Source organism: Mixophyes fleayi, chromosome 1 (genome assembly GCF_038048845.1).
Source record: "Mixophyes fleayi isolate aMixFle1 chromosome 1, aMixFle1.hap1, whole genome shotgun sequence".
NCBI lineage: Eukaryota > Metazoa > Chordata > Amphibia > Anura > Limnodynastidae > Mixophyes > Mixophyes fleayi.
In genome coordinates, this window is record NC_134402.1 from 326,598,869 (window position 1) to 326,617,049 (window position 18,181).

The 18,181-nt window shown below is 42.9% G+C and overlaps 1 protein-coding gene across 5 annotated transcripts in view; it reads left to right on the plus strand.

The window, feature by feature from the left end:
* MYO18B (myosin XVIIIB) overlaps nucleotides 1-18,181 on the plus strand; it is a 390,269-nt gene that overhangs the window by 52,451 nt on the left and 319,637 nt on the right. For all 5 annotated transcript variants that reach the window (XM_075214447.1, XM_075214450.1, XM_075214452.1 and 2 more), the window contains 4 exons: nucleotides 439-637; nucleotides 1,856-1,998; nucleotides 3,453-3,553; nucleotides 16,849-16,912. In XM_075214447.1, coding sequence (XP_075070548.1) covers nucleotides 439-637; nucleotides 1,856-1,998; nucleotides 3,453-3,553; nucleotides 16,849-16,912 — 507 coding nt within the window. The remainder of the gene's footprint in view (nucleotides 1-438; nucleotides 638-1,855; nucleotides 1,999-3,452; nucleotides 3,554-16,848; nucleotides 16,913-18,181) is intronic.

The window sequence follows — 18,181 nt, forward strand, 5'->3', positions numbered from 1 at the left end:
CAGTTTAAAGGTCACTACTGGCATAATAAGCTCATTTGTGTAAAGCACATATTTATTAAAAATAAAGACATTTATTTGCAGAGGTTTTTTTTTTTTTTCTTGTGCTCCCTTTTCCAAGCTGCTGCCAAGAATTCCAGTTGAACGCGGGAGGGCGCTGACTGGGGAGCAGTTCAGCACCATTATTGTGTCATAGATTTCTAATTGTCTACTAAAGTCTTATTATTTAGAGATGGCTGGAAATGTTAGTACAGATGGTTGCTTATTGTATATAAGGCTGTGAGAACATGTTTTATTCCATGATTTGTAACTTTTACTCTACCAATAAAAAAAGAGGTCAGATTTTCTTTAACAGAATCCTAAAACAGGAACGGTGTCTGAGTGTCGGCCTACTGCAGAGATTATCACAGGCTGACTAATTCCCATGGCTCTTCCCGCTAGGTGTTCAAAGGGAAGAAGGATGGCATGTCGCCTCACATCTGCTCGGTGGCTCAGAAAGCCTATTGGAACATGCTGACCCAGCGCCAGGATCAGACAATTATGCCCTTGGGCAGAAGTAGTGCAGGCAAATCAACATGCTGTCAGGCGGCACTGGAATACCTGGTGGATGCTGCTGGGACTGTGAACAATACAGTAACAGGTAGTGCTAGGCTGCTTTATATATCCCACTGTTTGTCTTGTATTTATTTCCTAGTATTCTATTATCATTGTAAAAATAATATTTTTGGTATTTCATGATTACAGTCTTTAGTAACATAGTTGAAATGTTACTTGATTAAAATTTGATGAATAAATAATTCATATGAAATATAGTACATTTTCATGTTGGTACTGTAAAAGTGAATGTTCTTAGTATGTTTGTTTGTATTTCTATGTTTACTAAACTGCAGGTTTGAAAAATTGGAGATGTTGGCTGTAACAACCAGTCAGAATCTAGCTGTCATTTATTTAGTACATTCTAAAAAATGACAGCTAGAATCTGATTGGTTGCTATTGGCAACATCTCCAATTCTCCGCAGTTTAGTAAATACTGTATACCACCGGGTCTGATTTATCTTGTACGCAATTTGAATGCAATTTGCTGTTAAAAAACCTGCTTGTAACTTGTACGCCTTTATTCATATACAAGTTGATACAATTCCATTTGAATCTGGGTATAAGTAGTACGCTCTGGCTTTACGGTACTTGCAGTATGCAGTCAGAACACAATGCAGCGTATGCACATGCATATGTGCAATATAAAAAGCCATCAGAATGCATTCTAAAAAAGTTTTAATAAAAATAAATTAGCAGCTCTATAAACGCTATAATCATTAATAAAAATGTTTTTTACATTTTTTTTTTTTTTTACATGAAATACATAGATCAGGATGTTCTTAATGCGTGCTGTACATAAAATGCAGTTTTATAGTCTCTCTTACTTGCAAACACATACTCTGGCTGGCATCATCACTGTAACTCGGCACTTACACCTGCCCTGTAGCTGGGGCAAATGATACAGGTAAAAAACACATACGTACAAAATGTCCTGAACTTGAATCGGACGCATCGGCGTATACGCACCCTTACTGTACATTGCCTACGTTAGTCCACACCCCTTTCTTCCCTTCAAGTCATAGGCAGTTGTAAGTCTCATTTGCGATTGGACATGAATTGCAGGCAGTTGCGTTCACTGGCATAAGTTCTGTTTTAACACATGCTCATAGTTTTTTACGCAAGAAACAACACGTAAATGGATTTACATCTGAAGACGTGTCAGGCCTTCCATGTGTACATATAAGCACAGTGTGCAGTAGTTATATAACTCACAGATCAATGTGCCGGTCTCCCAGGTAACCTCTTTCCCTGTGCGTTCTAGTGGAGAAGATCCAAGCAATGTTCACCATTCTGAAGTCATTTGGCTGCGTGTCGACAAGTGACTGTAATAATTCTACTCGCTTCTCTATGGTCATGTCTCTGGACTTCAATGCTGCTGGCCGTGTCACTGCAGGCCACTTACAGGTAATGATATAAATGGGTTAAGGTTATCTATCTGGTGACTCTGTTCTATTTTCCATATTCCCTGTGTTTTTTTTTTTTTTTGTGTGTTTTTTGTTTTTTTTGTTTTTGTTTTTTTTTATATGAAGTATTACTAAAACTGTTGTACCATGTGCACAATATATCAATAGAAATAGAATATATGACTTGGCTACATAAGTCATAGTTTAGTTTACCTAAGTAAACTGTAAAATGATCAGTATGGACAAGGTAGACCTTGTTAGCAAATAATAATAGTAATAATAATAATAATAATATTAATAAAAATAATATACTTAGGTATGATGTGGTATGGTTAAAACTTTCCCTTGATCCTCCCAGCGTAATGTCCAAATTTCTGAAAATAGTATAATTATATATTAGTGTCATTCTGTAAAGACCAATATGATAAAATCTCTCAACCAATCACCATATTATTGATACAAGTGAATCTGTGATGAATGTGATGAAAAGCAAACAATCTTTAGACTTCTCCTTGATGTGACACTTCAATGATGACACCCCCTAGTGGTGGAAAACCTACCACAGGTTAGTCTTTCAATAAGCCTTATAAGAAATATCTCCTCCAGTTGTCCTTTCTTTTTCTATTTAATATTTTCATTTCCTCATATTATTATTATGGGAATTAAACGGAAAAGAGAAACATGTGGCATAATATCTTTTATTTAAATAATATTTTTTTTTTATTTTTTTTTAAATTATTCTTACATATAGAAACGAACAGAGAAAGGTGCAAGTGCTCCTACTGGAATATCTGGATAACAATCGCAGTATTTCAAATTGTTCTTAATATTCCCAGCCCAGGATGAGTGGAGAAAGCTGATAACTGTACCCAATCCAGATAGAGCAGCAGAGTATATTAGCTTAATTCACATTCTCCGATGCAGATCCAGCTTGATGAAGACCTTATATCAGGTTGAAATGCGTTGGAGGATGTGTATTCAGGGCAAGTGTGGTGGCATTTACTACTTGACATGGCAGTACGGGGCTTTCTTACCAGGAATTAGCCCCTAATTTTATTACCTTCTCAGATGTGTTAATAATGGCTACTTTCAATGTATTTGAATTGTAAGCAGGCATACATTGCCACTTGAAACAAAGGCAAGAACAAGGTGCACCAACTGCACACATTCACCCAAGTAGATGAATGAATACATTGCATGTTGGAGTGTGTATCAAATTGTGCAGAGCAGGAAAACAGCCACAATTGCACTAACCCTGTGTACTAAATTACGATGCTCTATAGACCATGAAACGCACAACTGCATAAGAATCTCTAAAATATTTTATGGTTTGGTATAATGAAAGTAAATATTTATTATCCATTACAAATCCCTGCAATGTCCAGTTTGTGTTTACAATGTATGTCCTACAGGATGAAGGAGTTATTGTAACGCTTCTTTGTTTGTTTACCCCAGACCATGTTATTGGAAAGAATACGTGTAGCTCAACAGCCAGAAGGAGAAAGTAACTTTAATGTGTTCTCACAAATGCTGACTGGAGTAGAGACGGATCTCAGGTAAGGGATCTGGACTGTTGCATGCATTTTCCACACTTTACCTAATGTTTGTTAATGTCATTTTTTCTTTATTTAATTTCTTTCACTCATCTTTTTCTATTCCTTTCCCTTCCCTTTTTACCTTATTCTTTCTTTATCATCTTTACCTTTAATTTTCTATCCAATTCCCCTTTCCTCTTCCCCCTTTCCCTTCCCACCCTATCTATCCCTTTGTCCCTTCCCCTAATTGCTTGCTTTCATCCTGCACCTCCATCTCTTCCAGTGACTTACCTTATTTTCATGCCGTCTCTTCCACTTTTTCCTTCATTTTATTCATTCCTTTTATCCATTCCGCTCATCTCATCCCTTATTATCTTCCTTTTATCAATTTACTTTATTCCATCCCTTCCCTTCATTCATTAATTTCTTTCCTCCTTTCCCTGCTTTCCATCTCTTCATTCGTTCTTTTTATCCATTCCCATAATCCCATGCCTTAATCGCTTCCTTTTACCTCTTTCCTGCATCTCATCTTTTCCTTCCCCTTGCCTATAATCTTTACTTTGCTTTAATTCCTACAATTCCTTTTATTGTATTCCATACCTTCCTTTTATACTGTCCCTTCTTCTCTTCCCCTTACATTCCTTCTCTTAATGGCTTCATCATTTCCCTCCATTATACCTCTACATTCCCTCTGTTTATAATATTTCCTTCATCTCACCTTTCCATTCCCTTCATTCCTTCCGTTAACTAGGGATGTGCACCGGCCACTTTTCGTGTTTTTTGTTTTGGGTTCTGATTACCTTCAGGTCTTGGGTTCTAAAGGGATTTGCCAAAACACCCCCCTCAAGGTTTTGGGTTTTGGGTTCTGATTTTTTTTTTTAAAAAGCATAAAAACTGCTAAAATCCAGATTTTTATTTTTTTTTCACTCCTACACTATTATTAACCTCAATAACATTCATTTCCACTCATGTCCAGTTTATTCTGAACACCTCACAATATTGTTTTTAGGCCATAAGGTTGCACCGAGGTAGCTGGATGACTAAGCTAAGCGACAGAAGTGGGCGGCACAAACACGTGGCCCATCTAGGAGTGGCACTGCAGTGGCAGACAGGATGGCAGTTTGAAAAGCTAGGCCTCAAAGAGCACATAATGCCAAAAAAAGAGGTGCAAGATGGAATTGTCCTTGGGCCCTCCCACCCACCCTTATGTTGGTGAAATAGGACATGCGCACCTTAACAAACCAATCATTTCAGCGACAGGGCCTACCAAACTACTGTGGCTGAAATGATTGGTTTGTTTGGGCCCCCACACATCTCTCCCTGTACAAAGTAAACTGGCTCTACTGAGGCAAGATGTCGTCCTCATCCTCATCCTCTGATTCCTCGCCCCATTCAGTGTCTACTTCGTCATCCTCACACATTATCAATTCGTCCCCGCTGGACTCCACAATCACAAGTCCCTCTGTAGTCTCTGGAGGCCATTGCTGGTCTTCATTGAAGAATTGATTATTCATTTTGATGAACATCATCTTCTCCACATTTTGCGGAAGCAACCTCCTTCGCCGCTCACTGACCAGGTTCCCTGCTGCACTAAAAACTCTTTTGGAGTACACACTGGAGGGGCGACAACTCAGGTAAAATAGAGCCAGTTTGTACAGGGGCTTCCAAACTGCCTTTTTTCCTGCCAGTACAAGTAAGGACTGTCTGACATGTCTACTTGGATGCTGTTAGCAAAGTAATCCTCCACCATTTTTTCAATGGTGACAGCATCCAATGCAGCGACAGTAGACATGTCTGCAATCGTTGGCAGGTCCTTCAGTCCGGACCAGATGTTCTCTGCATCCCCGCCATCGGGTCGTTTAAGAAATCTCAGCTGTTTCCTCGCAGCCACAGGTGTGGAAGAAAATGAAGGTGGAGCTGTTGGCATGTCACGGTCCTCTTCAGAGGACAATCTCCTGACCAGCAGGTCTTTGCACCGCTGTAGACTTGTGTCCGCCGGAAACAGAGACACAACAAACGCTTTAAACCGAGGATCGAGCACGGTGGCCAGAATGTATTCCTCTGACTTTAAAAGACTGACCACCCTCGGATCCTGGCAAAGTGTACAAAGGGCTTCATCCACAAGAGCTACATGCTTTGTTGAATCGCAATGCTTTACCAGCTCCTCCCTCACTTTCTCCAGCTGCTTCTGCAACAGCCTGATCAGGGGAATGACCTGACTCAAGCTGGCAGTGTTGGAACTGACTTCTCGTGTGGCAAGTTCAAATGGCTGGAGAACCTTGCACAACACGGAAATCAGTCTCCACTGCGCTTGACTTAGGCACATCCCCACTCCTTTTCTTATGTCGTTGGTGGCTGTGTAGGCTTGAATGGCTTTTTGCTGCTCCTTTATCCTCTGCTGCATATAGAGGGTGGATTTCCAGCGAGTCACAACCTCTTGTTTGAGGTGATGGCAGGGCAGGTTCAGGCTTTTTCGATGGTGCTCCAGTCTTCGGTAGGCAGTGGCAGAATGGCGAAAGTGTCCCGCAATTTTGCGGGCCACCGCAAGCATATCCTGCACACCCCTGTCACTTTCAAGATAATGCTGCACCACCAAACTTATTGTGTGGGCAAAACATGGCACGTGCTGGAAATTGCCCATATGTAATGCCCGCACAATGTTACTGGCGTTGTCCGACACCACAAATCCCCAGGAGAGTGTAAGTGTGGTAAGCCACTGCGAGAGGATTTCCCTCAGTTTCTCTAAGAGGTTGTTTGCGTTGTGCCTCTTACTGAAACCGGTGATACACAACGTTGCCTGCCTTGGAACGAGCAGGCGTTTCGGAGATGCTGCTACTGATGCTGCTGATTTTGCTGCGGAAGGCGATGCATCTACTCAGTGGGCTGTCACAGTCATATAGTCCTTAGTTTGCCCTGAACCACATGTCCACATGTCCATGGTTAAGTGGACAGTGGGTACAACCACATTTTTCAGAGCACTGAGGACACTTTTTCGTACTTCTCTGTACATCCCGGGTATCGCCTGCCTAGTGAAGTGGAATCTAGACGGGATTTGGTACCGGGGACACAATACCTCCATCAACCGTCTAAATCCCACTCCACTGATGGCGGACACCGGACGCACGTCTAACACCAACATAGCTGTCAAGGCCGCAGTTATCCGCTTTGCGATAGGATGACTGCTATTGTACTTCATGCTCATGGCAAACGACTGTTGTACCTTCAATTGCTTAGTGAAAGACGTAGCGGTCTTACGACTTCCCCTCTGGGAAGATGACCGACTCCCAACAGCAGCAGCGGCAGTAGTAGGCGTACCGCTGCAGGATCCTCCGGAAGTATCCCGGATTGAAGAGGACTCAGTCATGCCGGTGACATGGCCTGCAGGACTATCTCTGATCCAGATCGAGGAGGAAATTGACCAGGAAGGTGTTGCTGGTGTGGATACAATGGCACCAAGGGATTTAGGCGTCCCTGGACTGCTGACGGTCCTAGCCACAGTTCCTGAACTAAACACAGAATTATGAAGGTTCTTCAGGTGACGTATAAGGGAGGATGTCCCTAGGTGGCCAAGATCCTTACCCCTGCTTATTGCAGCTTTACATAAGGTACATATGGCAATACATTTGTTGTTCAGATTGGGATAGAAATAATTCCAGACCGAAGAGGTGGATTTATTGGTCTTCTGGCCAGGCATGACGATGGGCTTTTTCATCCCATGGACAACAACTGTTTCCCCCCTGGTGCCTCATTTAAGAGAACCACATTGTCAAGTTCCTCCTCAGCGCCAGCTACATCAATATCCTCCTCCTGGTGTACAACATTGACACCTTCATTATCCAAATCTGGATCTGCACTGTGGGTGATCCTTCCAGCATATGCATAGGGCGTGCTGCAAATGGTGGAAGAAGCCACCTCTTCCCGTACAGTGATGGGAAGGTCAGGCATCGCAGCCACCAACACCCTTGGACTCTCCTTGGGGATTTGTGATGCCATGTCTTTAGAAGGCAGAGTTGTTTGCTGTGTTTTTGATGACAGCTTAACTCTCTTAAATTTTTTAGAGGGGTGGGGGGAGGAGGGCTTAGATTGTTGTGTGAAGCTGAACCACTGGTCATGAACACGGACCAGGGCCTAAGACTTTCCTTGCCACTCCGTGTCGTAAATGGCATATTGGCAAGTTTACGTTTCTCCTCAAATGATTTTAATTTCTTTTTTTTGATAATTTGAGTGACCTTTGGCTTTTTGGATTTTACATACCCTTTTCTATGACATTGGGCATCGGCCTTGGCAGACGACGTTGATGGCATTTCATCGTCTATGTCATGACTAGTGGCAGCAGCTTCAGCATTAGGAGGAAGTGGTTCTTGATCTTTCCCTACTTTATCCTCCAAATTTTTGTTCTCCATTATATGCAGCACAAGAGAGTGTACCCCTAAACCACACACACTCGGCAAAGGCTTTAAAAATTATATGCGGCACAGGAGAGTACCACTGGACTGGAGTTATATAGCAGTACCACTGGACTTATACGGCAGGATCAGTGAACTTATATACCAGTACCACTGGACTTATATGGCAGGATCAATGAACTTATATAGCAGTACCACTGGACTTATACGGCAGGATCAGTGAACTTCTATAGCAGTACCACTGGACTTATACGGCAGGATCAGTGAACTTATATAGCAGTACCACTGGACTTATACGGCAGAATCAGTGGACTTATATAGCAGTACCACTGGACTTATACGGCAGGATCAGTGAACTTATATAGCAGTACCACTGGACTTATACGGCAGGATCAGTGGACTTATACAGCAGCACAGCACAGGACAGCACCACCGGATTTAAATGGCTGTACCACTGGACTGGACACTGGACTGCACCACTGGAATTATGGCAGCACCACCACTGGACTGAGCAGGACAGAGCACCAGGACACCACCACTGGACTGAGCAGGACAGAGCACAGGACAGCCCCACTGGACTGAGCAGGACAGCACCACTGGACTGAGCAGGACAGAGCACAGGACACCACCACTGGACTGAGCAGGACAGAGCACAGGACAGCACCACTAATGAGCAGGACAGAGGACACCACTAACACACCCTCCATCTTCCCCCTCCAATGCCCGAGTGAAGATGGCGGCGGCAAGCGGGGGAATAATATGAATCCGGATCTCGCGAGATCCGACGGCGGAATGATGAGGCTTTGCCTCGTTCTGAGTTTTGCGATCGGCGGGAATACCCGAACAGTGCTCGGATCAGGCTCGGATCGGCACTGTTCGGGGGTGTTCTGATTTGCCGAATTCGGACCCGCTCATCTCTACCGTTAACCCATCCCCATTCACCCCATTTCCATATTTTTATATTAGCACTATGTAGCGCTATTGAATTAGGAAGATCTAAGTGAGAATAGTGTTAGGATGTTACCTGCCTTTGAAGACATAAAGGACTTCATTATACTAAATACTTAAGAATCTATTTAAATATTACATTAGTAAAAGTGACCTGGTGGTATGTTATCGGTGTATAGGTTTGGTGTTTGATTATTTATGTGACAGTTTGTAGCTTTTCTAGAGAGTGAAGTTGGCTTATCAGAATACAGAGTTGACTCATTTGCTAAGTCATTTGAATTAAGTAGGAAATACAATATTATTTTCCCTTTACCACAAAGCAATGTTGTATTATAGGACTAACGGTCTATACATCGGATACAACTATATCATTTAAAATTGCAAACAAATATTCTGCTGACTCCAGCTTGCTCTATGAGAGAGGGCTCCTTTTAAATATGTTATGAAGTTAGACTTTTTAAGGTGACATTAATGTGATTAATTATCTTGGTGTGACAAAGCTTACTGCATATGCATGGAATAAAATATCTTGCAATTCTCTTAGAGTTTTAAGGCTGATTTTCACCACCAGGTGGTGTAAAATGTCTACAGAATGCAGATGAATATCACGATCAGTTTTTTTTGGAACAATACTGCCTGTTATTTTCTGAAATTTTGCTGTAGACTTTTTGCATGGGGAGCATCTGAAACACGTTGACATATTTAACAGGCAGTACTTTGTGTATATTACAGTCAAATAGCATGTTGTTGTTTTAATATTGTATAGTAAATAATCCCAAATGCACTAAGCTATAATCTTCATTAAACTCCACAGTTACCAGCTTCTATAGACGCTGTCTCCCTATTGCGTAGTTATGCAGAATGTGTTTGGTGCTTCCTAAATAAGTAATGAATTTATGCGGCAGTCACGGGAATTGGCTTTACCTTGTTCCTTCACCCACTGTATGTTCACAGAAGAAGGGTTCTCTTAGGATCCTGTGATGAAATGCAAATAATGCTGTATTTACCATGCATTAGCTTCCTCCAATTCAAATTGTACTTGATAAAACCTAGACTCATCTTGTGTTTTTAAAGCCAGCAGCAGCTTTTCATTTGGCAATGATAGAGCCCTAGAGATGTTTTAGAAAATCTTCCAGCCATCGGTTATCGGCTTCATGTTATATTGACATTGTCTGTAAAGGATTTGATACATGGTTCAGGCAATGGGAGTTTTACTGCCTGGGAATAGCCTGATTAATGTCCCATGTCAAGACAAAGTCTAATGGTAATCAAAGGGAGGCTGATGCATAGGAAATGGGTAAACAGAGTCTCCTTGTCCTTAGCTATGACATTGCTCATCTGACACTGGACTTGCAGGCTTAGTAGTGATGGGATGTGTAATAGACCAGATTCTGTCTTCCTGCTTTGAAATAAGGACTCCAGCAAATTTATGCATCAAAGCCAAGTCTGGGTGATTCAAAAGAAAGTTTTTGTCCCATAGATCTGAAAAAGCTCAAATTAAATCAATGTTTTTTTGTTACATAGTCATGAAACATAAACATTAAAATGCATAATACACTTGTGTAATTGTTACTTAATTAAACATATTATTTTACTTTATAAAATGCCAACAAGTAGTACTGCTCTGTAAAACCAGGGAGACAAGTTGAACAGGGTCAGGGCTGGCGGAAGCACTGTGAGTGCCCTAGGTGGCCTCCCTCCTTCCCTTGGACTGCACCCCCTTGGAGACTGTGCAGCGGCCTTCATTAGTAGAAGGGAATGGAGTTGTGGGGGTGACATTTAATGGTCCCTTCAGTCTGGGAGAGTGGCCCTGGGTAGGGACATCAAAGTCCAGTCTCATTCTCCTACCCCATCACTGACACTGAGGTGCAGCAGTCGACAGCTTTACAGGTAAGAAGTTACTGGCTGCTTCTCCTCGATATTTTCGGCTGGTACGCTATGGTGGAACAATAGAATGAGTGACAAGTGACAATACATGATGACATTGCAAGCTAAATTAGGAAATTAAAGAGAAGAGCAATTGTTTTTTACTAGTAGACCAATATCATATGTATCCTCCTAGGTTTACACTAGGTGGACATTCTAGTTACTAGCTGAAGGAGTAAAATGTTGTATAGCTCGGCATCTGCCATCTCCTAGGTGTTTAATTTTGGCCTATGTTCTTTACCATGACACCACCAGTATGTTGGAGCTAGTATTTCTTTCACTTACTTTTGTGCCCAAGGCAGCCTATCACTATTGACACATGTGCCTCTGCATCTCATATGGATATACCCTGTTTTACTTAGTACAGTGCTCTCCAACTATTTCCTTGCAGATGACACAGTTTTATTATAACTCTGTTCTCACAGGTCAAATACAATTCATAGATTTACATCCAGCCTAGCCTATGATCCTTTTGCTAAGCTGGGGGCCACAATAAAGCTCTATAGGGCCACATTTAGCTCATGGGCATCTAGAGGGACCAAATATAGCATACTAAACTGGCACTGATGAATGAAAAGTTAAAGTGTTAGCCCAGTGGTTCCCAAACTTTTGCAGTTTGCGGCACCCTTAGAGTCTCCAAAATTTTTTCAAGGCACCCCTCCAAAATAATTACCGAGCAGTCCCGTTTTATAAGTAGTCAAAAGACGTAATAAGTATTTAGTTGTATACAAAAATAATACACATAAATCCAAGGGAAAAGCATTAATTATGTATTTTTTTTCAATTATGTTTCTGTCAAAGAACAATTTACAGCTAACACACTCAGTGCCCCCTGCATCCACACACTCAGTGCACCCTGCATCCACACACTCAGTGCACCCTGCATCCACACACTCAGTGCCTCCTGCATCCACACACTCAGTGCACCCTGCATCCACACACTCAGTGCACCCTGCATTCACACACTCAGTGCACCCTGCATCCACACACTCAGTGCACCCTGCATCCACACACTCATCCACACACTCAGTGCACCCTGCATCCACACACTCAGTGCACCCTGCATCCACACACACCGTGCCCCCTGCATCCACACACACCGTGCCCCCTGCATCCACACACTCAGTGCACCCTGCATCCTGCATCCACACACTCAGTGCACCCTGCATCCACACACTCAGTGCCTCCTGCATCCACACACTCAGTGCACCCTGCATCCACACACTCAGTGCACCCTGCATCCACACACTCAGTGCACCCTGCATCCACACACACCGTGCCCCCTGCATCCACACACACCGTGCCCCCTGCATCCACACACTCAGTGCACCCTGCATCCACACACTCAGTGCACCCTGCATCCTGCATCCACACACTCAGTGCACCCTGCATCCACACACTCAGTGCACCCTGCATCCACACACTCAGTGCACCCTGCATCCACACACTCAGTGCACCCTGCATCCACACACTCAGTGCCCCCTGCATCCACACACTCATCCACACACTCAGTGCCCCCTGCATCCACACACTCATCCACACACTCAGTGCCCCCTACATCCACACACACACTGTGCCCCCACGCTCTGCCCCCTCAGCCTCTGCCCGCTCTGTCCTCTCATCCTCTGTCCCCTCAGCCTCTGCCCGCTCTGTCCCCTCAGCATCTGTCCACTCTGTCCCCTCAGCATCTGTCCGCTCTGTCCCCTCAGCATCTGCCCGCTCTGTCCCCTCAGCCTCTGCCCGCTCTGTCCCCTCAGCCTCTGCCAGCTCTGTCCCCTCAGCCTCTGCCCGCTCTGTCCCCTCAGCCTCGGCCCCCTCTGCCTCTGCCCGCTCTGTCCCCTCAGCATCTGCCCGCTCTGTCCCCTCAGCCTCTGCCCGCTCTGTCCCCTCAGCCTCTGCCCGCTCTGTCCCCTCAGCCTCTGCCCGCTCTGTCCCCTCAGCCTCTGCCCGCTCTGTCCTCTCAGCCTCTGCCCGCTCTGTCCTCTCAGCCTCTGCCCGCTCTGTCCCGTCAGCCTCTGCCCGCTCTGTCCCCTCAGCCTCTGTCCCCTCAGCCTCTGTCTCCTCAGCATCTGCCCGCTCTGTCCCTTCAGCCTCTGCCCGCTCTGTCCCTTCAGCCTCTGCCCGCTCTGTCCCCTCAGCCTCTGCCCGCTCTGTCCCCTCAGCCTCTGCCCGCTCTGTCCCCTCAGCCTCTGCCCGCTCAGCCTCTGCCCGCTCTGTCCCCTCAGCCTCTGCCCGCTCTGTCCCCTCAGCCTCTGCCCGCTCTGTCCCCTCAGCCTCTGCCCCCTCTGCCTCTGCCCGCTCTGTCCCCTCAGCCTCTGCCTGCTCTGTCCCCTCAGCCTCTGTCCCCTCAGCCTCTGTCCCCTCAGCCTCTGTCCCCTCAGCCTCTGTCCCCTCAGCCTCTGGCCGCTCTGTCCCCTCAGCCTCTGGCCGCTCTGTCCCCTCAGCCTCTGGCCGCTCTGTCCCTTTAGCCTTTGGCCGCTCTGTCCCCTCAGCCTCTGGCCGCTCTGCCTCTGCCCGCTCTGTCCCCTTTGCCCGCTCTGTCCCCTCAGCCTCTGCCCGCACTGTCCCCTCAGCCTCTGCCCGCACTGTCCCCTCAGCCTCTGCCCGCTCTTTCCCCTCAGCCTCTGCCCGCTCAGCCTCTGCCTGCTCTGTCCCCTCAGTCTCTGCCCGCTCTGTCCCCTCAGCCTCTGCCCGCTCTGTCCCCTCACCCTCTGCCCCTCGCTGTGCCCCTGCCGTAGACAGGAAGAAGAAAAAAACTACTTACCAATCCGGCGGCGCCCGGGACCCAGCATCCTCCTCCTTCCTCGTTTCTCACTGAATGCTGGGCGTGACGTCACGCCCAGCATTCAGTGAGAAACGAGGAAGGAGGAGGATGCTGGGTCCCGGGCGCCGCCGGATTGGTAAGTAGTTTTTTTTTCTTTTTTTTTCTTTTTCCTTCCTCTTCATCCTGTCCACGGCACCCCTGTGACAGCGCCGCGGCACCCCTGGGAGCCGCGGCGCACAGTTTGGGAACCTAGGTGTTAGCCCTTCTCCTCCTATTGCCTAAAGTATGGTCTATGACACATTGTAAGGTTTACATATTTGCACACATCCCATGTGAGTTTCTATGTTTGCAAAACATGCAGTGTTTGAAAAAAAAAAGTGATATAGATGCATACAATTGTAAATAAATTAATATCTTGACATTTTCCAAATCTCTTCCAACTCTTTCACCTGTAGTGGCTAATGAATCTGCTAGCCCATAGGCAAGGAATCTATGTCAGCAAAGATGTCTTGATCATCCAATCACTGGAGTGTTAAGAGCCACCTGGTAACAAATAGAAAACTGGACCTTTCAGCCAGAACTATGTGCCTCAGCTCACTTGTAATTTTAACATGGGTTTCAAGTTGGCTCTACCAAAACAGGCATTATTCTTACAACATTTATATTGTCATTCATTTTATTACTTTAAATGCCAATATTAGGCTACAACTACTTATCCCAAGATTTCAAAATCTTTTTTTTTTATTCTTTGTAATAACCATTTTTCATATTGAAATTTAATACAATAATGCCCCCATTTAAGGATTTGAAAGCTTTAATTCACTACTGGTATTAGGATGAGTTGGTAGAGTAGAATAACATCTGTTAATATAACTTCACTACCTAAACCTTTACACTACATTGCATGTTCACTATTCATATTCCCCTATTCTCTGGACATATGTCGGATATGTCTACAAGCATAAAATGCAGAAAAGCAAGAGCTATTTATTTAGAAGTGTAATTATCATAGCTCCCAGCTCATTGACTTCCATTCTCCTCACTTCCAAACACCTCTATGGTTTGACCTAACATCTACAATTTGTCTGCTGTTTTTAACTCTTATCTGAATATGAAATAGTATATGGTTGCAAATTATTGGTATTTACTGTTCTGTTGCCCTGTGGTGGAAAATATGCATATTTATCTTTACCTATTTACTAGCTACATGGATATTTTAGCTGATGGGTATCAACCAACTTTGGAAATATAGTAGTCATGGCTTTCCACTCCTCTTTCTCCTTTACCTATGCACTATAACAGAACCTGGGAGGCTATTCGGTTTGTTACATTGTTGCAACAATGTTGCCATTCTCTGCAAAGCATCTGCACAGAAACTGATCAGTTTAAGTGATGTTTTTCAACCATGCTATAGTAGAGAAAAATGAACAACAATGCTTGACATCATCTTATTATGAATTGGATTTCAAAGAAATTAATGGGTTGTACTGTTTAATAATGGCAATTTATAGTTTCCTTGAAGTCTAATTTTGTGGATGTTACAATGGAATCACATTGTACAGTAGGTGACTTGTGTTTTCATTTGCTGGGAAACTTTGGCTGATGAATTTTCTGGTTTATAATTAATTTTGTGCAGGAAATGAATTATTTGAGTTTGTTGTTATTGTCCTGGCCCCATACCCAATTTTGTATAAGCGTGTAAAAAACAATTTGATTTCTACATGAGCTGATGGACATGGGACTCGGTATTCTGTTCAGAGCTGAGTAATTAGTGTTAAAGAGTCCAACATTTTTATGTTCTTATTCCAATATGGCTAATATAAAACATGAGCAAGCAGTGACAATGCTCTAACTCTTGTATTTAGTACCTAAATGTTTTGATAGGCTGATCATGAGATATGAACAAAAGCCTATGATTTCTATGATGAAAATTACAATGTCCAAAAACCATAACACTTTGGTATGACATCTATTTATCCTAGCACCACATAATTTTGTCTTAATTCTGAAGCTACAAACCATTCTTATAATGACCCATTTACATATCACTAGACATACTGTATACCACAATGGAAATCCTCTTTATTTACTTGATCTCTCTACTCCAATACAATACATACATTATTTTTTATGGAACATGTGTTTGCTTTTGACATGGTCATAAGACTACGTTTTGACCAAGTCTGGTAACCAAGGTATATTTGCCTGCCCTTTTTTCAAAGATGGGTCCAATCCTTCCGCTTTTCCATTTCCATGACATACCTTCATCATAAGTTATAGGTACTTTATTTTGCTTAAGTACTTGAAGGTGATGATTTGGATATATAACTTGTGTCTTGCTTTGGCTAGGGTGTGATGTATAGAGAAAACGGACACCATTAAGTACTTCCTTAATGTATATGTACAAATAAGTTTCCACAAAGTAGGACTTGGCACTTCATTCATCCCTTTCATGGTAACTCTTCAAGCAAAACCAAAAAAACCCTTACGTATTTAGATAGAAATAGGAAGATGTATGTGTGAAAGTTCCCTAGGAAAGTAGAGACTCTCTTTCCCATATCACCCAGTGCCAACATTTGAGTATATGATTCTCAATGATAAAGCAGGCCCCATATTAATGTGAATGCACTGTAGAAGTTGATGGGGAACTAGGAAATGTCCAGTAGTGTCACAGCCAGTTTGGGGAAAAATATATGACATAATATTTTTTTTACTAATTGCCATTATTGCATTCTATTAACACACTTTCAGTATTTGTGTGGGATGTGACTTTGTGATAAAGGGGTGAGGAGAAAGGAATTACACCATCACACTTTAGCAGAGCTGCAGTGGAAAGTCAGGGTTAGACTGAATATTGTATTTACCTTTATATGAAAATTTCAGTTTTTGGTATTATTTACCCTTTAGATCAGGCCTGTCCAACCTGCGGCCCTCCAGATGTTGTAAAAACTACAAGTCCCAGCATGCACCTTCCAGCTATCAACAGGTTGTCTACTGGCAAAGCATGCTGGGGCTTGTAGTTTCACAACACCTGGAGGGCCGCAGGTTGGACAGGCCTGCTTTAGATGTTTTGTCAGTATTCAGTACATCGTATTTTTAAATTGGAAACACATAACACTATGAAATTAAATAATACCTTTCTAAATGACATTCTTTCCATGTTATTTTCTGGCTGGTTTGTCTCCTTTGTATCATAGAGTAAAAGGCATTCTGGTAAAGATTGTTGTTAGTCCAGGCACAGTGTAACTGTAATATTTCTTAACTATACCCAGGTCGGCGCTGCACCTGCACCAGATGGCAGACAGCCACTCCTTTGGGATCGCACCATGTGTGAAGGTAAGGAGATGGTTCATTATACAAATATGCACATACACTGGATTCATTGCTGTCTCTTTCATGATATGTGGCCAATCTGACAGGGAAAATGTACACATGAGAAAGGAATATTAACTAGTGGACAGATTCAGTATAACCCTACATTCCTGTGGCAGGGTTTTCGATCACTACAGGTTCTAAGCACTGTATTGTTATTATTACGGCATTGTCATCATGATAGAACCTCCTGTAAGATGAGCTGACATCTATTGTTTTTGCCTTGTTAGCCTCTCAATCTGTATGTAATTAATTGTGCTGTTTTATATCACTGTCTGCACCTCCCTCAGAGAAATGAAACAATACCTTGACTATTTCCTTACTTAGTGATAACCTACTGTTTCCATTACAATGTAAATGGGGGTGACTAGGAAGCTATGTATTACAGATCAAATCCTTATCTAAAACATGTCCAAAACATAGGGGATTAAGAAGAAAATCTTATTTTCATTTAGCAAAAGTCTAAATGACTAAATGAGCATTTTCAAATTTTGCATTATATATATATGTGTTTTGTCTGTATATCCATCTACCTATCTATGTATGTATATATATATATATATATATATATATATATATATATATATACCGTATATACTCGTGTATAAGCTGAGATTCTCTGCACATTTCCTATGCTGAAAAAGCCCCCCCTCGGCTTATACTCGAGTCAACAAGTTTTCCCAGTTTTATGCGATCCTTGGCTTAATATTCGGGTCGGCTTATACTTGAGTATATACGGTGTGTGTATATATATATATATATATATATATATATATATATATATATATACATACACTTTACTTTACTTTACACATACACTTTACATACAAAATGTCCTGGTGCCTGCAGTACACACCATACAAAGGCACTCTGGGTCTTTAAAAAACAGATTTTTGGGTGATAATAGGATATGGTTTTAAAAGACCTAGGGGTAAGTTTATCAAACTGCATGTTTGAAAAAGTGGAATTGTTGCCTATAGCAATGAATCAGATTCCAGCTGCCATTTTCTAGAATGTACTCAATAAATGATAGCTAGAATCTGATTGGTTGCTGTAGGCAACATCAACTCTTTTTCAAACCCACAGCTTGATAAATTTACCCCCTAGAGTGCCATTTTTTGTCATATATATGTAATACCTCACTTCTACGAGCTCAGGTTTGCTGACTGGGGGCTACCCTAATGACTGACCTGTAATACTATGCTGTATATACATGAGGCAAGGAATATTCTA